The sequence below is a fragment of the Ahaetulla prasina genome, chromosome 13, assembly GCF_028640845.1.
Source record: "Ahaetulla prasina isolate Xishuangbanna chromosome 13, ASM2864084v1, whole genome shotgun sequence".
Classification (NCBI taxonomy): domain Eukaryota; kingdom Metazoa; phylum Chordata; class Lepidosauria; order Squamata; family Colubridae; genus Ahaetulla; species Ahaetulla prasina.
In genome coordinates, this window is record NC_080551.1 from 3,434,390 (window position 1) to 3,455,516 (window position 21,127).

The 21,127-nt window shown below is 44.6% G+C and overlaps 1 protein-coding gene across 2 annotated transcripts in view; it reads right to left on the reverse strand.

Annotated features, from left to right (window-relative positions):
• Positions 1-21,127, reverse strand: part of MAP2K1 (mitogen-activated protein kinase kinase 1) — a 48,434-nt gene that overhangs the window by 24,481 nt on the left and 2,826 nt on the right. For both annotated transcript variants that reach the window (XM_058156787.1, XM_058156786.1), the window contains exon 2: positions 935-1,145. In XM_058156787.1, the coding sequence (XP_058012770.1) occupies positions 935-1,145 (211 nt within the window). The remainder of the gene's footprint in view (positions 1-934; positions 1,146-21,127) is intronic.

The following is a 21,127-nucleotide window of genomic DNA, read 5'->3' on the forward strand; positions in this document are numbered from 1 at the left end:
GATCATTACGCGAGTCACGTGGCTGTTAAATGAACCCCGTGGCCATTAAGCAAATCCATCTTTCCCAGTTGGCTTTGCCTGTCGGAAGTCATCTGGGAAGGTCCCCAAATCATGGTCATATGACCAAAGACGCCGCAAACCCTCACAGCTGTAAATTTGGATTGTAAGTACGTGAATTACAGTTCACATGACCTTCAGTGTCACAACAGTCCTTAACTTCAAGGACAGGTTGTAAGTCACTCTGAAGGCTGATAGAACTTTGAACCATCCTTCAATGACGAGTGACATAATGTTATAGACATATACGTGTATGGGAATGTGTGCTAGTTATTACTTATTTGGGTTTAGGAATTTCTTTTTCTTTTATTTATTGAGCTATTGAGATGTATTCTGTGCTTGGGGGGGGAGGGGCTGCACCACTGGAGTGGTCTGTTGTTGCAGGCAACTGTTTGTTTTCCAGTGTACATCCATCAAGTTGGATTCCTTTGCCAGAACCAGGACTAATTACTCTGCATTTGAGGTGCCAGCAGTGTTTCCCAGCTGGGAAACAATAGGTAGTGAATTTGCCTCAGCCGGTATGAACAGGGACTGTTTCTGCTTGGTTTAATCGTTGCAAGGGCTTTTTTTTATCTTGAGATCTCATGTGGATAAAGACTGCTCCTGCCCGGTTTTAAAAAGGGGGTTGCTTTACTCGTGAGTAAGTGGTTTCTCATTGCTTGCGGAGGCTGAGTCAGAACACTGGTAACTGGAGGTACATCGGTGCTCAGGATGCCACCTTGTCCACCTCCCATGAATGACTTCTACAAATGGCAGCTGATGGAATAAACCAGGGGTCTCCAACCTTAAAGTTGCCAAGGTTGGAGACCCCTGGAATAAACCATCGTCAGAAATGGCTTGGCGAGACACGTGTACTTTTGCCGGTCACGAAACTCACCTTCCTGGCCATGATGAGCCCAGAAGGCTTGTGTGAGACTTTGAAGACCACGCCACCGTTGCCTGCGCCCAGTTCGCTGATCTTCTCGAAGTCATCGTCCTTCAGTTCTCCCACTTTTTGCTTCTGGGTTAAAAAGGCCTCCAGCCGTTTCCGTTGCTGCTCATCCAGTTCCAACTCCTCCAATTTCTTCTGCAGGGCTTCCAAATTGGTCCTGTGGGGCCGAGGAGAGAGAAGGGAGAAAGCTCCTATACAGGAGCCGAAACCTACAGGCATGCTCTTCTCCCTCAAGATACAGAAAACGTGCATGTAAGGAAAGAGGAAGAGTTTTGATGCACGTTAGAGCAGAGCTGCCTTGTTGTTTCTGCTGTCACCCACTACCGTTACCAATTTTTATGATGTTTGTGTCTTGCCTTTTGTCTGGAAGGTCCCCTGTAAGAGGAGCAGTGGCAGAACCTGGGGGTGGAGTCAAAAGAGGTCTAAGCCTAGAATCCCAACCTAGTCACAAGCGAGCCAAGTCCAATTCCTCTTGAATTCCATAGACCCTTATCTAACTCCAAGCAGGTTCAAATCATGAGTTGAGAAGATTCCTGTGCATAAGCTGTTGAGCAATAAATCAGTTTAATGGGACCTTCACAGTTAGGTAGATCTGATCTGACATCCCCCCACAAAGAGTTCTCTTCTAGTTCTCTCTCTGCCTTCCATTGAGAATCTGTATACTGCACAATCAAGAAGAGGGCTGTGAAAATATTGACAGTTCCCTCACATCCTGGACATAAACTGTTTCAACTCCTACCCTCAAAACGACGCTATAGAGCACTGCACACCAGAACAACTAGACGCAAGAACAGTTTTTTCCCCGAACATCATCACTCTGCTAAACAAATAATTCCCTCAACACTGTCAAATTATTTACTAAATCTGCACTACTGTTAATCTTCTCATTGTTCCCATCACCAATCTCTTTCCACTTATGACTGTATGACTGTAACTTTGTTGCTTGTATCCTTACGATTTATATTGTTTCCTGATTACTTATTTGTACCCTATGACTCTCATTAAGTGTTGTACCTTGATTCTTGACGAATGTATCTTTTATATACACTGAGAGCATCTGCACCAAGACAAATTCCTTGTGTGTCCAATCACACTTGGCCAATAAAGAATTCTATTCTATTCTATTCTATTCTATTCTATTCTATTCTATTCTATTCTATTCTATTCTATTCTATTCTATTCTATTCTATTCTATTCTACTCTACCCTACCATACCTACCCTACCCTACTCTATTAACTCCAAGCAGGTTCAAACCATGAGTTGAGAAGATTCTTGTGCGTTGGCTGTTTAGCAATATCTCAGTTTAACGGGACCTTCAGAGTTAGGTAGATCTGATCTTTTTCTCTTGACATCCCTCCACAAAGAGCTCCCTCCTAGTTTTATCGCCCAACCACCCTGTGAGTAAATTGGGCCACAAGACAGCATGGCCCCTATGCATCCCAGGGAGCTCTACAGCCTACTAAAGAAGAGGTGGAAGCTGCAAGATCTTCAGATTCCATAATACACCTGAGATTTTGTTCGGAAAAGGGAAGGACCAATTCCGCTTTCTATGAAATGGATGTTTAGTGACTGGCAGCCATCTTGTGAGAGTGCTCCACTTCTGTTCTCAACGTTCCAGGTATGTCCCTATCCACACACCTGTACTTTTCCTGCCTCTGTTCCTCCCTGCTGCACAGATGAAACACCTTATGGGACACCCATCCAGCAGAAATATTATCAACCACGTAAGAATCATTAATTAACTTTCAAACCAAAGATGTTTTCCATCCTCTGGCGTTCATTGATTCAACACAGCTGACTTGTTCCCGGTGAGCAATCATTTCCCCTACAGAAAATATTCTCAGATTCCATTTGCAGCAAACAGATAGGATTTTCCATCCTGCCGAAATGTTTTAGGCACTCAATGGAACCAAATTTGCAAGCCGTTACGCAACCACACACACTTTGCATGGACGCTCCTCACTTCTTCATCACCAGCCGCCTCTGGTGGCCCAACAGACTAATGCAGTCTGTTATTAACAGCAGCTGCTTGCAATTACGGCAGGTTCAAGTCCCACCAGGCCCAAGGTTGACTCAGCCTTCCATCCTTTATAAGGTAGGTAAAATGAGGACCCAGATTGTTGGGGGCAATAAAAGTTGACTTTGTATATAAATATACAAATAGGATGAAGACTATTGCTAACATAGTGTAAGCCGCCCTGAGTCTTCGGAGAAGGGCGGGATATAAATGCAAATAAATGCAAATAAAAAAAAATTTCTCTCCCAATAAAAACAAACAGGTTCACAAAAAGAGGACATGAGATGCTGCCCCTCTTGATCTAAAGGTCCAACATCTCTTGGACCCCCCCCTTTTTTTTTCAAATGCAACCCTAAAGTATGAGGACCTCATTTCCCAGAATTCCATGCTGGCTGGGGAATTCTGGGAGTTGAAGTCCACACACTTTAAAGTTGCTCAGGCTAACAAACACTGTCTCAGGGCTCATTCAAGGTTCCTGCAGATGGTTCCTAAATGTGAAGAGACTCCTTATTTTTAAGCTGAGAGGTGTAAAAGCCATTCTGTTCTTCCCTTGCAGCAGATTCTGCCGGCTACAAAAGCAGCTGCTAGTGTATTTTGAGGTCTTCAGCTAAGCACATTTAACAAGTTCAGGAAAGTCAACTACCACTTTTGAACCTCGCTAATCAAAAGACAGAGAAACGAGAGTTGACGCCAACTGTGAAGCCTAACACTTTCTGCCTTGAATTTTGCAGATGTTGCTAAGATTAGGCTTGACCAATTCTCACCATTAAGCAAGGCTCCCAGAGATGGCAAATTGCTTTATGAGAAATCCAGCGGGGAAAATCAGCAACAAACGATTTGCAAACTCAGTGTGGCACACCATCAGCAACGGATCTGTGGGACCAGTAACTTATAAAACGGCAAGAAATCACTTTTCACTTTTCATGCTCTTAACGATATGGGTTTTGGTTAGAACACAGGCTATGGAACATCGTAATTTCCACAGAATGGATGGTTTAAATTCTCCTTTTGGAGAGGCTGGGAGAAGCAGAGACCAATTTCCAAGCTGAAAGTAAAAAGCTGTTAAAAAAAATAAAAAAAACCCCAAAACAGCTGTCTTTGCCTACCCCTTGTCTTTAGGTTGACAATCTCAAACCAAAATGTGAGTAAGCTATCATTAGGAGCAGCAGAGATCTTGCATTAGTACGCCACAGTAAATTTTCAACTGTCATTGCAATTGGATTATGTACTTCCTGCTCTGGGGAAGATTCTTTTCCCTTAACGGAGTGGATGGAACACAGCTCCAGTTTCAAAAGGACATCCGCTGGCAATCAGGCTCCTTTTCCAGCCAACTACTTGCGTTAAATACCCCAAAACCTGAGGATATATCCAGTGAAAGAAACCTAATTCATGGAAGTCCAGGTTTACTCATTATGCTGGACTTCACCACAATCTGAGATACACAAAATCACATATAACGCAGGGGTGAAATCCAGCAGGTTCTGACAGGTTCTGGAGAACAGGTAGCGGAAATTTTGAGCAGTTCGGAGAACTGGCAAATGCCACCTCTGGCTGGTCCCAAAGTAGGATGGGAATGGAGATTTTGCAGTATCCTTCCCCCAGGAGTGGGGAGGGAATGGGGATTTTGCAATATCCTTCCCCCAGGAGTGGGGATTTTGCAGTATCCTTCCCCTGCCATGCCCACCAAGCCACACCACGCCCACCAAGCCACACCCACAGAACTGGTAGTAAAAAAATTTGGATTTCACCACTGATACAATGGCAAAGTCTACACATACGCCAAGCTTAGAACACAGAATCATAGGGCTTGAAGAGACTTCAGGGGTCTTCTAATCGAACCCCCGTGTTCAAGGTAGAAGGCCACACTATAAAAAAATGTTGAGACTATAGAAAGAGTGCAGAGAAGAGCAACCAGGATGATTAAGGGGCTAAAACATACGAGGAACCTTTGCAGGAACTGGGCAGGGCTAGTCTAGTGAAGAGAAGGACCAGGGGAGACAAGATAGCAGTCTTCCAATATTTGAGGGGGTGCCACAGACAGGAAGGGGGTCAAGCTATTTTCCAAAGCAACTGAAGGCCAGACAAGGAATAATGGATGGAAACTGACCAAGGAGAGATTCAACCTGAAAATAAGGAGAAATTTTCTGACATTGAGAGCAATCAAACAATGGAACAGAAGTTGCCTTTGGAAGTTGTGGGAGCTTCATCACTGCAGGCTTTCAAGAAGACATTGGACTACCATCTGTCAGAAACGGTGTAGGGTCTCCTGCTTGGGTGAGGGGTTGGACTAGATGACCTACGAGGTCCCTTCCAACTCTTGTTATTCTGTAAATCCCAATCAAATGGTTGTCCAGCCTATTTTTGGAAACCTCCAGTGAGGGATCATCCACAACTCCGGAAGACAAACCATTTCACTGATTAATTCTTCTGTCAGAAGATTTCTCCTACTTCTAGGTTGGATCTCTCTTTGATAAGCTTCCACCTACTGCTTCTTGTCCTGCCCTCAGGTGCTTTGGAGCAGGGGTCTCCAACCTTGTCAACTTTAAGACTTGTGGACTTCAACTCCCAGGAAAGCTGGCTGAGGAACTCTGGGAGTTGAAGTCCACAAGTCTTAAAAGAGCCAAGTTTGCAGACCCCTGTTCTAGTCCAACCCCACGTTCAAGCAGGAGACCTTATAGCCGTGATGGCGAACCTATGGCACATGTGCCAGAAGTGGCATGCAGAACCATCTCTCTGGGCATGTCAGCTGTCGCCCATTGCTCTTCTGAGCAGGTGGTCTTTGCGCACATGGAAGTGCCAGAAACTGGAAGACCAGGTGGCTGGTGCGCATGTGTCGCCAACACTGCCTTATAGCATTCCGGACAAATGGGCTGCCCAGTCTCTTCTTAAAAACCTCCAATGATGGAGTACCCACTTCTGGAGGCAAGCCATTCCACTGATTAATTGTTCTCACTGTCAGGAAATTTCTCCTTATTTCCAGGTTAGTTCTCTGATAGCACCTTACTAACCAACAATGGAAATGAATAAGCTTTCATGAGCTTATTGTCTTTGTTTGAGTCTGAAAAAGCGTTCCAGACTCTTGATTTTTGGCTACCGACTTGCTTCTGCTCCAACGATGAAGAAATGCAAGAAGAGAATTTCAGAGTAATTAAACAGACTGCTGTTCTGGCTCTCACCCTTTGCCAAATAGATAATTCTTTAATTCAACAATTGGACCGAGTCAGAAGCCAGGGAGACGGCAGGAAAAAGCCAAGCCTCTTGCTTCCGTTCAACTTAGTTTGCAGCTGTCGTCCAGGGTTGGCACTTCCGAATCACGAACACCATCCATTTCTTCTCTCAAAGGGACCAGGTAGCAGATAATGGCCAATTTGGTTCTCTGCCCAAGGAGACAATTCAACAGGCTGGGCTAGATGGAGGAATAGGGTGAGCTCACATCCTGCCTTAAGCCATCATATAATTTGGCCGGGGTTGCTGCTGCTGCTGTTGCAATTCTAACGGGAAACTATGGTTTGTGACTTAGCGTGTTATGGAAATCCAGCCCATTGTGATTAAGTCAATAAACTCTGATTTAGCACAGTGTGCAAACCCAATTATAACCTCTCTTGTTAAGGATACTTTTTGTGTCCTTAAACCAGTGGTGGGATTCAGGTAATTTAACAACCGGTTCTCTGCCCTAATGATTTCTTCCAACAACCAGTTTGCCAAACTGCTCAGAAAGTTAACAACCGGTTCTCCCGAAGTGGTGCGAGTTGGCTGAATCCCACCACTGCCTTAAACTGTTCCTCAGCCAGATGTGTTAGAACAGGGGTCTCCAAACTTGGCAACTTGTGGACTTCAACTCTCAGAATTTTTCAGCCAGCTGGCTGAGGATTTATGGGAGTTGGAAGTCCACAAATCTTAAAATTGCCAAGTTTGGAGACCCCATAACCATCTCTTTCTGGGTCCACCAGCTAAGCATTCTGGGAGTCGGAATCCTCAAACATCTGGAGAATGCCCGGCCGCTTCAAGCTGCAGTACTATGCTTGGAAAACAATCACATGTTCTTAGTTGTTTTCCGCTCCAGCAGTCAAGGATAGAAAAAATATGTTGCCCTTGAAATGTAGGAGGCTGTCTCCAGAATCCCTCCCTCCCTAAAAGCCTCCCCACCCCCAGTAATTGCTCATGCAAATTGAACTGTTAACTGCCTCCTACCTTCTCAAAAGTGCGTGGGAACGCAGCAGAATAATTTTGAGTTTTGCATTTCATCCACCCAGATCCAACTTTTTCTAGGGATATAAATGCAACTGGACTCAAGACAGATTGCTTGTGTTGTGACCCAGGCCTCAGTAGGTAGTAGGAAACTCAGTCAGTGTAAAAACAAACAAACTTTATTAGAACAGCTGAGAATTACTTCATTCTAAGCATAGTTCAATTAAATTAAAGCAAATTCCTCCCAACACAAATTCCTCAGTCCTATCACCAACCTTGGTCCAATTAGGCAAACTGCCAAAGGCCCTTCTTGGCAAAAGTTCAGAAGACACCGATACAAAACAAATGCAACAAGACGAAGCTATCAACCTTGTTTTCTGGCAAAGAGCCCAAACGCCGTTGTTGGTCTTTTAAGCCTTATGGGAGGGGCCAATCATCTCTTGGCCCTACTCCCGAGTTGTCCTCTTTGCTTGAGCTGCTCTTGCTTCTCATGCGTGCATTAGGAACAGGCTCCTCCTGTTCCCCTGCCTCCCTACTGTCAGCCTCTGGAGGCTCTGGAATCCGCACCTCACTCCCCAATGGCCCTGGCCCCACCTCAGCCTCCGACACAGAGCCTTCACCCTGGCCTTCTCCAGCCTCCAGGACTGGCCCCCACTCTTCCTCAGCCTCATCACTTTCCGACTCCGTAGCCAGCTCCGCAGCCTGCTGGCAGACCACAACAGCTTGGGCAAATGTGACTTTGTTCAAACGGTGATGATAGATAGTGGACAGAAGGGAGAGTCACTCTTCAACTGTTTACTGGAATTTTATACAGGTAGTTCTCCACTTACAATTGAGCCCAAAATTTCGGTTGCAAAGCAAGACATTTTTTTGTTGAGTGCATTTTGGCCCATTTCACAACTTTTCTTGCCATAGCTGTTAAGTGAAACACTGCAGTTGTTAAATTAATAACAGGGTTAAGTGAATCTGGCTTTACCGATTGACTTTGCTTGTCAGACGGTCGCAAAAGGGGATCACACGACCCCCGCACACTGCGACTGTCATAAATGCGAGTCAGTTGCCAAGTGTTTGAATTTTGATCATGTGACCGCGGGGATGCTGAAAATAAGTATGAAAAACAGTAATTTTATTCATATTTTTCCCAGTGCTGATGTAAATGCAAACGGTCACTAAACGAAAAGTTGTAAATTGAGAATTATCTGCATGTAATCTCATGTTGGATTATATGCATTAGTCCTCACAATTATGCAGTTAATGTTTAAAATAAGGCAATAGGTTGCGCAAATTTCCCTATTTTAAAAGATTCCAAATTTCATACAGCTGTTTCAAATATTCCAAATTTTGGGGAAAAAAACCACTCCATATCCCAAAGTTTGATCTGCTCTTGGAGCAGGATAGGGCGTTTTGTTTCAATATGCTACCATATGGAACAAGAAGTCCTGGTTTATTTGTCCCATGATCACCAAAATAGCTGGGCACACAGTCCACAATGAGTGCTCTCGACAACCAAAGTTACTTTTTTTTTTGTTTTTTTTTGTTTACATTTATACCCCGCCCTTCTCCGAAGACTCAGGGCGGCTTACAATGTATAGGGCAATAGTCTCATTCTATTTGTATATATTTACAAAGTCAACTTATTGCCCCCCCAACAATCTGGGTCCTCATTTTACCTACCTTATAAAGGATGGAAGGCTGAGTCAACCTTGGGCCGGGCTCGAACCTGCAGTAATTGCAGGCTTTGTGTTCTTAAACACAAAGCCTGGATGCTTTGGCCAGGATGACTTTAAAAAACTTTTTTTTTAAAAAAAACTGCCCTTAGAAATTAATGAAAGTGGTAAGTAGAAACAAGCACATCTTTGCAAAGTGATTTCACAATTTTTTTTTAAAAAAAGTATAACATAGGCTCGGGGCAGATCTAAGGGTTAGTCATCCCTCCAGAATTAGAACGGAAGCTAAAAAGTTCTTCAAGTTGCCAAACATGAGAACACCGCAAAATAACTAGACACAAAGGCGGTCTTTTCCCTTGTGAAAGGACTCTGCTGAGCACCTAATTACCACAGTACTGTCTTATGTCTAAAGATATTTGCCCATGTAATAGGCCTGTATTACTACCGTGTTTCCCCAAAAGTAAGACCCTTTCTTATACTTTTTTGAACCCCGAAATAAGTGCTTGGCCTTATTTTGGGGGAGGTCTTCTCCTTTTGGGGTGCGTGGAGCAAGAGGGGGCTCCTCTTGCCATCTTACCTGATTTCCAGCTCTGTCTCCCTAACCCTAAGCAGAGGAAAAGGCTGGGACCGGCTGCACACACGGTTAAATATTTTCGGGGTTTATTTTCAAGGGGATCTTATTTAGCGCATGCGCTCAAATGTCCGATTGGGCTTATTAACAGGGGATGTCTTATTTTAAGGGAAACAGGGTATTACCTTCTCATCTTTCCTTCATCTTTCCCTATTGGTATCTTATAATTATATTATGTACATTGAGAGCTTATTCACTGGAGACTAATTCCTTGTGTGGAGTGGTGGGTTTCACTTACCTCTCCTACCGGTTCACTCGTGTACGCGCCACTTCTGCGCATGCGCAGAAGCTTCTGCACCTAGCATATTTGATGACGTTCGGGCAGGTGGGCGGAACCTCCCGCCACCGCTACTGGTTCGCCTGAACTGGAGTGAACCGATAGCAACCCACCACAGTTGTGTGTCCAATCACACTCGGCCAATAAAGAATTCTATTCTGTTCTGTTGTTCTGTTCCACTCCATCCCATTCTGCGTTGTTCTGTTCTGTTCTATTCTAGTTTTAGTCTTGTTTTATTCTATTCTATTTTATTTTTCTGCTCTGCATTCTATTCTATTCTGTTGCCTTTCACTCCACCCCACCCCACCCCATTCTGCATTCTGTTCTGCTCTGTGTTCTATTATTCTATTCTGTTCTTGCTTGTTATTCTATTCTATTCTATTCTATTCTATTCTATTCTATTCTATTCTATTCTATTCTATTCTATTCTATTCTATTCCATTCCATTCCACTCCACTCCACACCAACCAACCAACCTACCTACCTACCTACCTACCAACCAACCAACCACATTCTGCAGTCTATTCTGCTCTGTTCTGTTCCACTCAACTCCACTCCACCCCGTTCTATTCTATTTTATCCTGCTCTGCATTCTATTCTGTTCTATTGCTTTGTTCTGTTATTCTATTCTATTCCACTCCAGCCTATTTTGTATTCCATTCCATTCCATTGAAATGAAATGCATGTCAATTTCATGTTAGACTGAAGGTTATTGTTGCTTTCAGAACAAGCCTCCCCAATCTGTGCTATCTGTCCTATAATCCGCCATACTGTCACTTCATATAATAAATAAATCTCAAAAACCTCCACAGCAGTTGGCAAAGCAACCAACTATTTATTTCTGTTTGAAGAGCTAGAAAAGGCTGTTTAAAAATCCAGGTTTAAACTGCACACAACCCACAACAGGGGCAAGTTTCAAGATTTAAAATAAGCATGATTATATGGAGTACTTTTGGCCAAGTTGAAGGAACTTCCAACGCTCCATGTCCTTCAGCAATGAAGAATTTTGGAGAAATTCAGGCTGTTACTTGGGAAGGCTGAGAAGTAGTTAGATTAGATGACTTCCAGGAATAGGAAATGTTTTCTCAGATTTACTTTGAAGACAATTGCCCCCAAAGGCTGTAAGTTCACTTATCAAGAAGAACCATTTTGGAGGGCTGAGATATGGTAGTAGAGAAATGAGTTTGAAACCAATATCTGATTCATTCGGGTTCATCTAAAAAGAGGTCAGTTCCGCCATCTTGACATTTTTTGATTGCCATGGTATGGCAAGACCTATTTCATATTTAACACAATTGATCTGTAAGGAGAATTTTTTCTTCCCTGCAGGCCCACCCATAGTTGCAATTTGGTGGGGACTTTGGAAGGTCGCCATGGGTGGCAACCATCCCTGAAAAACCTGTACCTGAAGCTGTATTTCCTGGACAGAGCTACCATTAATTTGCTTAGCCCTTATGTGCTCCTGAGAGAACATTCCAGAAGTAGTGAAAACATGAGTGGAGGTTGGCTCCTTGTCCTAGCTGGGAAAGAACACCAGCCAGCAATGTTCCAAAGGAATTCATGGAGGAGAAGGCCTCAATCAGAGAGCCGACTGGATTAGTCAAGAATTGCTTCCTCCTCTCCAAGTGGCCCCCGAGTCTATCCAGGCTACAGCAAGCAATTATGTCATTTCCCCCACCAGATGTCCTCTCTGTGCAATGAGTAGTGCGGTGGCCTAGAAGTGGAGCTCTCGCCTCACAATCAAGAGACTGTGAGTTCGATCCTAGATAGAGGCAGATATTTCTCTCTCTGGGCACTATATCTGCCGAACAAAACTCCGCTTTGGCAACAGGAAGGGTTTCCGGCCAATAAACTCTCCGCTAGCTCCATTCAGTTGCCCAGACTCCACCCCGCAAGGGATTAGGGGGTTGTTAAAAGATGATGATGTCCTCTTTATGCAATGGGAGAGGAGGAGGTGAAGAAGACTCAACCGGGATTAAAGAAATCTTGTCCACGCTCCTAATGAAATTCATCTAAGTTGTTCTCCACAGTCAAAGGCTTCTGTATCTCAAGACTTTATCAAACTGACATTCACAGCGATAAAAGTCTCCTGCAGCCTTCCGCAACCTGCTTTCCAGATGTGCCAGCCTGCAACACTTATCACATCAGCCCCAGGGAAGGCTACACCTGCTTAGGGTGAAGACATGCCTGGAATAACTGGAGAATGCAAGAGAAACCAACTGGCTAGGTAGAAGGCATTTCCCGAAGGAAACTGGATGTGGGCCAGGGAATGTTTGCGCGCACGGCAATTCGCTGTAGCACAAACCACAAAGGAGCAGATGCCGGGTTGAAGACCAGCTGAAGATATCAGCTGCTGCTTTCATGATGAGGCTACCAGAAGCATCTGGCTAAGAAGCTAAGAGAATGCCAGATGGGAACCAGTCTTTGGCCCAAAGCGATGGGCTTGCTTTCCTCTTCTTAAAAAAAAAAAAGGAGACACACGCAAAATTGCTCCTTTCCCTGTCTTATAAGGCAGGGGTCTCCAACCTTGGCAACTTTAAGCCTGGAGGACTTCAACTCCCAGAATTCAAAGCTGGCTGGGGTATTCTGGGAGTTGAAGTCCTCCAGGCTTAAAGTTGCCAAGGTTGGAGATCCCTGTTATAAGGCATATAATAATATGATTTAATAATATCGGAGGTTCTCATCAATTTACTACCGTTTATTTAATGGTATTTTGAAGTTATGAAGGGGCCGGACAAAGTGACTTATGACCCATCTTCAAAGTTACGTTTGCACTACCCCCCATGGGTTGTTTGATTTAGAGTCAGGCACCAATAAACTGGCTCGCATTTACAAAAGTTGCAGGGTCCTGTGATCACATGATCTCAATTTGCAGGTTTTTTCCAGACGGCTTCCAACAAGTCAATGGGGAAGCCTGCGGGAAAGGTTACACATCGTATCACGTGATGTCTCACTCAGTCACCACGGTGGTTCACTTAACGAACGTGGAGAGAAAGTCATAAAATAGGGTGCGGTCACGTGATGCCTCACTTAACAATTGCGGTTTCACAATGTGTTTTCTGCTCTCAGTTGCGGCTGTACGTCAAGAGCTACTTAATAATAATGACTATAATGAAAGTAGGGTGGCTTAGTGGGTAAGACGCTGAGCTTGTCAATCGAAAGGTTAGCAGTTCAGTGGTTTGAATCCCTAGTGCTGCATAACGGGGTGAGCTCCCGTTACTTGTCCCAGCTTCTGCCAACCTAGCAGTTCGAAAGCAGGTAAAAAATGCAAGTAGAAAAATAGGGACCACCTTTGGTGAGAAGGTAACAGCGTTCCGTGCGTCTTTGGCATTCAGTCATGGCGGCCACATGATCACAGAGACGTCTTCAGACAGCGCTGGCTCTTCGGCTTTGAAACGGAGTTGAGCACCGCCCCCTAGAGTCGGGAACGACTAGCACGTATGTGCGAGGGGAACCTTTACCTTTACCTTTAATAATGAAAGCAGAAAATAAATGGCTAATATATTGCACCAAAGGCTGTTCAGCTGTTTGTTGCTGGGGGAAGTGGTGGGTGGAAGAGTGGAGAAACCAATTTCCTGTCCTCCCGCAAAACTTTTGTTCCTTCGACGTGAACAAGCTGTGAGTGGTTGATGGACAAGGCCTTCAGAGATGCTAAACTGGAGTCCCACACCAGTGTATTGAATTAGACTTATTCACTCCAAGAAAGGAGAGGACCACCTGGGAAAGGTTTCTTCCAATCCTATGACTTCATGCCCAGGTGTAATGGAAGGCAGTCTGGATTCCCAGGAGGGATTGGGTGCAATCCAGAGGAGCAAGAGACAACTCAGTCCAGATAACTTATGTAAGAGAAAGAGGGTGAAGATGACGCCTCCCTATCAGTTCCCAGAGTATATGCCGGAAAATCGATGGAGATTCTCAGTCATCCAGGTAATGGTTTTTGGTTTTTTTTGTTTACATTTATACCCCGCCCTTCTCCGAAGACTCAGGGCGGCTTACAGTGTATAGGGCAATAGTCTCATTCTATTTGTATATTTTTACAAAGTCAACAATCTGGGTCCTCATTTTACCTACCTTATAAAGGATGGAAGGCTGAGTCAACCTTGGGCCGGGCTTGAACCTGCAGTAATTGCAGGCTTTTGTGTTCTTAATAACAGGCCTTACCAGCCTGAGCTATCCGGCCCCTGGTTGTCCCAAAGGGGCTTTCTTTCAAAAGGCCAATGGACTTCCCTTGCTTTGCTTGAAGTCATTTTGCCTCTCATCCAAGAAGGTTCTTCAGTTCTGAATGAATGCTGTGGAACTGAAAACGCTTCTTGGATGAGAAGCGAAACGCCCCTTTGGGAATAATGGGGCTGGTAGTTTGCTTTAGTCCGGCAAGAGTCTGTCAACAGGTGAGGGAGCATAAAGGAATCTGCTTGGAAAAATTACAATCTATAGGTAGTCCTTGACTTACGACCATAACTGAGCCCAAAATGTTGTTGCTAGGTGAAGCATTAAGTGAATTTTGCCACCTTTCATGCCACAGTTGCTAAGTGAATCACTGCAGCTGTTAAGTTAGTAACACAGTTAAGTGAATCTGGCTTCCCCATTGATTTTCTCACAGAGAGAAGGTCCTTCTGTTCTGGAACGAAGCTTCCCGGTTTACGCCAAATACCTGACCTTCGGACATTCCGTCGCGAACTGAAGACATCTTTTATTTGCTGGGCTGTCTTAAATTGAATTTTATCTTTTATCAATTTTTAAACGGGGTTTTTAGTATGGAAATTTTTTAATTTTAGGCTAATTTAAATAAGTTTTTTAAATGGTATTTTAATCTGTATATTGTATTGTTTTATCTTGCCTGTACACCGCCCTGAGTCCTTCGGGAGAAGGGCGGTATAAATATCAAATAAATAAAATAAATAAATAAATAAATTTTACTTGTAAGGAGGTCACAAAAAGGGAACACATGACCCGGGACACTGCAACGGTCATAAATATGAGTCAGTTGCCAAGCGTCTACATTTTGATCAAGTGACTATTGGGGACATTGCAACAGTCACAAGTCACTTTTTTTCAGTGCCGTTGTTAAGTTTGAACAATCACTAAATGAGCTGCTTTAAAGCAAGGATTACCAGTCTATCTTTCTTAATTTTTGGAGCCTGACATCAGCAGACTGAGCAGACCCCTCTCGCACTGAGGACAGGCCTCTTGAGATGGGAGATTTCTTTCACTCCCCAGAAACTCTGCCAGATGGGTAGAGGGCATCATGAACTGTCCATCTGGAGGGGAGGTTGTTGAGAACAACAACAACAACAACCAAGATTGTGGTTTCTACCAAGCTGCTTGCCATAAAGTCACAGGTGAGACTATCTTGACAACCAACAGCATATACCAGAGCAGTGGTGAAATCCAAAGTTTTTTTTACGACCGGTTCTGTGGGCGTGGCTTGGTGGGCATGGCAGGGGAAGAATCCTGCAAAATCCCCATTCCCCCCCCCCTCCAGGGGAAGGATCCTGCAAAATCCCCATTCCCTCCCCACTCCTGGGGGAAGGATCCTGAAAAATCCCCATTCCCGGGGGAAGGATATTGCAAAATCTCCATTCCCACCCCACTCTGGGGCCAGCCAGAGGTGGCATTTGCTGGTTCTCCAAACTGCTCAAAAATTCCACTACCGGTTCTCCAGAACCTGTCAGAACCTGCTGGATTTCACCTCTGTACCAGAGATCTTCAAACTTGGCAGCTTTAAGACTTGTGGACTTCAACTCCCAGAATTCTCCAGCCAGTTTAGCTTAGCTGGCTGGAGAATTCTGGAAGCTGAAATCCACAAGTCTTTAAGACTTTAAGTTTTAAGCTGCCAAGTTTGAAGACCTCTGGCATATACAATAATTTTAAAAAACAAACGAACCGTCTACTTCGCAAGTCTGGGGTCTTAGTTCCTCATCCCACCAGAATCAACGTTTTTAGCATTCAGCAAATAAAAGAAACAGGGTATTTTCCAACATCCCATGTTCTGGTAACTGCCAGATGGTTAATCCACGGACCTGCCCTTAAGACGGTTTCGTAACAATTCATTGACACCGTTGCCAGATGACTAAAATAAGACCAGGCTCTGATCCTATTATATCAGAAATAACAAGAGTATAAATCAGATAGAGGTTGTCGGTAGAGGAGTTGGAACACCAGCTTCGCCTGCTACGAGGTGAAAAGACCAGATCCTGTAGCCGCTGCCCAGCCACTCATTCTCCACGAACCCCAAGTGGAACAGGGGTCTCCAACCTTGGCAACTTTAAGACTTGTGGACTTCAACTCCCAGAGTTCCTCAGCCAGCAAAGCTGGCTGAGGAATTCTGGGAGTTGAAGTCCACAAGTCTTAAAGTTGCCAAGGTTGGAGACCCCTGGTATGGAAGGCTGTGAATCCTTGCAAAGCTGCCGGCCCAGATGGAGTGCTGGGGTTAGTGGTAAAGGATTGTGCCGATCAATTAGCAGGGGTCCTACCTAGGATCTTTAATATCTCCCTGCAAGCGGTCTGTGTTCCCTCATGCTTGAAAGCAGCCACTATTGTCCCCAGTCCCGAAGAAAATGGCAATTAACTGCCTAAATGACTACAGACCTATCGCACTAACGTCTGTAGTGATGAAATGCTTCGAGAGATTGGTTCTCCAACACCGTAGGACAGTGATGGCTAACCTTTTTGCCATCATGTGCCAAAAGCAGGAGGAGCACAGGGGGGTGGGGCTCGTGCCATAATTCAATGCGCCCTGCCCTCCCGTGCATGCGCGCATGATCCCCGCCACGCGCTCTTCCCACTTTTGGCACAGGATGGCCCGGTAGACCCATTTTTCACACTCCCCAGGCTCCAGAGGCTTTCTTGGAGCCTGGGGAGGGCAAAAATGCCCTTCTCCACCTCCCCCGGAGGCCCTCCGAAGGCCAGGAATGTCCTGTTTCCCGACTTCCGGTGGGCCCAGAAGGCCCGAAAATCAGCTGGCTGGTGCCCGCATGTACACTGAAGCTGAGCTAGGGCAACGCTCGCGTGCCCACAGATATGGCTCCGTGTGCCACATGCCATAGGTTCGCCATCACGGCCTTAAGACATGCCTCCCACCAGACTTAGACAAATATTAGTTCGCCTACAGGGGGAACAAGTCGACAGACGATGCCATAGCTACTGCTTTACATTCCGTAGTGAGCCATCTGGAGAAACCCAAGAACTATGTCCGGATTCTTTTCGTAGCCTATAGCTCGGCCTTCAACACCATTTTGCTGAGCATCCATATCGAAAAGATGACTGACTTGGATTTTCCCTCTTCCATCTGCAACTGGATCAAAGACTTTCTGAGAGACCGGCCACAAACACTGAGGGTTGGGTCTCTCATATCCACCGCCCTGAAGCTTAGCATGTGCTCAGTCCCTACCTGTATTCACTGTACACACACGATTGTGTACCATCAGGCCCATCCACTGTGAACATCAACTTTGCAGATGACACCACCGTAAAGGTAAAGGTTTCCCTCGCACATATGTGCTAGTCGTTGCCGACTCTAGGGGGCGGTGCTCATCTCTGTTTCAAAGCCGAAGAGCCCGCGCTGTCCGAAGACGTCTCCGTGGTCATGTGGCCGGCATGACTCAACGCCAAAGGTGCACGGAACGCTGTTACCTTCCCACCAGAGGTGGTCCCTATTTTTTCTACTTGCATTTTTACGTGCTTTCGAAACTGCTAGGTTGGCAGAAGCTGGGACTAGTAACGGGAGCTCATCCCATTACACGGCAGCGCTAGGGATTCGAACTGCTGAGCTGCCGACCTTTCGATCGACAGGTGGAGACGAAACAGCATACAGGGGGAGGGTCCAAAACTTTCCACATGGTGCTTAAAAAACCTCCTACACCTGAACATCAGCAAGACCAAGCAGATGGTGTTGGACTCCCGAAGGAAAAGAGAGGCACTTGCCCCACTTTACATTGAGGGGGGTTGTGTAGAGAGAGTTTCTTCCTTTAAATTCTTGGGATTCCATCTCCGCAAAGACCTCACCTGGAAAAACAACACAATCCAGGTGGCCAGGAAGGCCCAACAGAGACTCCATTTCCTTAGGGTCTTGTATAAAAACAGGGTGGAACAACAACTGATGATCTCCTTTTACCGGCCCACAATAGAAAGCGTCCTCACTTACTGTATGGCATGCTGGTCTGACAGCCGCGGATAGAAAAACATTACAGAGGGTGGTGAACACAGCACAAAACATTGTGGGCTGTCCCCTGATACCACTGGATGAGATCGCTAGGGCTTGCTGCCTTAGAAGAGTGAGGAAAATCACTCACTCTCACCCTAGTCACCACTTCTTTACCTTCCTACCATCGGGAAGGAGATATAGAAGTAGAGCCAGCCGCACAAACAGGCTGAAGAACAGTTTTTATCCGTGGGCTGTCAAGACTCCCGAATGAGAAATAACAGCATAACTACGTAGTGTGATGGACTGCAGGGCCGGCGCAATGTGTAACATGTTCACATTGGTGCAGTAGGACTGGGTGTTTTGTTAATATGATTTTTTGGGTTAGGGATTTTCTGTCTTCACTGTGAGTTGTATTGTGTTGGGGGAGGGTGCACTGAGGGAGCTCAACCAATCTCATTGCACATATGTTGTGCACTGACAATAAAGATTTGAATTTGAAATCTAATAAAAATACTTCAGCTGCCCTGTGCGTCCTATTTTAGTTCACAGCACTGGTTTTGATCTTTACACCTTTTTATCTATATATTATTTTGACACTAAAAACTTTGCATTTTCTTAGGTGTTTTAATTCAATTTCTTTTACTCTCATCTTGGTTAGATGTGTTACTTTAAATGTTATTCTAGGATTGTGTGACGCTTTAGAATCAATGTGACAGATGTTTTGAAAAGCAAGAAAACACAAACTCAGCATCCCTGGGTGACTCATTAAAGCAGCCCCATCCCAGACAGTTTCCTGCAGCTGTAAAAACAGAAGTGGCTGCTTTCATAAGTGACAGAAGAGACGGAATTAATGCTCCCATTGTTCCAAAGCACATCTGCCAAAATTACACATGAAACACCCACACCCCTCTTCCAACTATTGTGAATTTCTTAAAGAACATTTTAACTTGCATGTTTTATTCTGCAATAGGTTAAGATTATAATCTACACAATATTAAAAAATGCAGCACCCCCCGTATAATCTGAAAATTCACACATTCAAAGAAAGTTTGCTTGTACAGGGGATTTACACCAGACTTCCATCTCTGAAATGCAGAAAATTAAAATTTCTGTCATCTACTCAAGCAGTATACCTGGATAACATTTGGTTTGGAAAAAGCAGTAAAGGTTCAAATATCTTCAGCCTTTTAGTGGAATTGAATCTAGTACAGTGTTTCTCAATCGTGTCAATTTAAAGATGTGTGGACTTCAACTCCCAGAATTCCCCAGCCAGCATGAAGTTGAAGTCCACTAATCTTTGTCAAGTTCAAGAAATATGGTCCTAGACTCTGCACACCTCATCTCCATTTTACTGTGCTTAAAGGCAAAATTTGAATAATGATGATCATTCCCTTGGTCTTTTCTTTCGGGACAGCCAGGGTGCTTTTAGGCAAAATCTCAAAATGTAGTTCCGAATTTATTTTCTAGGAATACCTATGAATTATGGTGGCATTTTGCTCTGCAAGCTGTCTATTTGTATTTCCGCATTTCTGGTCTTAACAAATGGTGACAAAATATAGAGGACAAAATACAATCTCTTTTTTAAAAAAATGCATGCCGTGGGCAGTTTTCAGTTAAAATTCTTTTCTGCTCTCTCATTCCTGAAGACTTTTTTTTTTTTTGGGGGGGGGGGAGCAGACTGGGCAAATAAAAGCTGGATGAATCACTTACATTTCCTTTGCAAACCGCAACAGGGATTCAATTCTACCCCGAAAATTCTCCCGTTCTTCCATATTTTGCCAACTGGTTGTTCTCTACAGGGGCTTAATAATATGTTAACAAATCCTGCTCGATCCTACCGTTTAATAAATTATTATGGTACTATTTGGAGGAAAGATTAAAAAAACCCCCAGTTCTGGAAATACTGCTGAGAACTGAATATTGGTCTTGGATCATTTTCCTCTAAAATTGTTTGGATTATGACACTTCAGCACAGACTGTCCAATTGTTAGTCAATGACTTTATTTTACTTTTTGGGCTATATGCTGCCTGGAGTCACTCACACTTCTTCTAAGAGGGGCAGCCATACAGGTTTGATAACTTATCCACCTATTCCTCTCTTAATGGATAGATGGATAGATATACATTTGATAGCTTATCCATCTACTGTATGAGAGAGAGGGAGGGAGAGAAAAGGACGGAGAGAAAGAGAAAGAAACAGAGAAAGACAGAGAGAGAGAGAGAGGGGGGGGACGGAGGGAGAAAAAAGGACAGAGAGAAAGAGAAAGAAACAGAGAGAGAGAGAGAGAGAAAGACAGAAAGAAAAAGAAAGAAAGAGAGAGGGAGGGAGGGAGAAAAAAGGACGGAGAGAAAGAGAAAGAAACAGAGAAAGAGAGAGAGAGAGAGAGAGAAAGACAGAAAGAAAGAGAAAGAAAGAAAAAGAGAGAGAGAGAGGGAGAAAAAAGGACGGAGAGAAAGAGAAAGAAACAGAGAAAGAGAGAGAGAGAGAGAGAGAAAGACAGAAAGAAAGACAAAGAAAGAAAGAGAGAGAGAGAGAGAGAGAAAGAAAGAAAAAGAAAGAAAGAAAGAAAGGAAGGAAGGAAGGAAGGAAGGAAGGAAGGAAGGAAGGAAGGGAGGGAGGGAATGTAAACCGGTCATTTCTGTAACGGAGGAAGTCAGCACTTGACTTTTTCAAGAGTTGCCATTGCTATTGGTCATGATAATTAATCTGGAGTTTCAAGTGAGGACAGCGTCCATTCTGAAGTGTGTCCCACCAGGCTGCCAAATCCCCCTCATTTGGAAGGGATCCGTCCTCCACTTCAAACTCCTGCTGGATGCCATCTCTGGAAGGCAGGAGCCAGAACTGCACACAATGGTTTCTAGCTTGACACCCACCATCACAGCCTCCGCAATAGCCAGGGTGCCAAAAGAATTAAACTGAACACCCTCAGGCTGCATGGCAGGTGGGGGATATTTCCTGGCTCCCGGAAGATCTGCGTCATTTGCTCCAGACTGCCTTCCTGGATCCCTCTCCAATTTGGCTGCTCCCGTTTGTCCCATATGATTAACATTCGGTGCCCAGAAGGGGACACAATAATCCCGGGGTAACCATCGATCAGCAGAGAAACACGGCTTCTCACGTGCTGCGGTTGCTTTGCTCGCCCTGAGGCAGCTTAAAAAATGGCGTTTGCTTTTTCCGCAGTTAAGTCGCCCTCTGGGCTCAAGTTTGCTTTGCA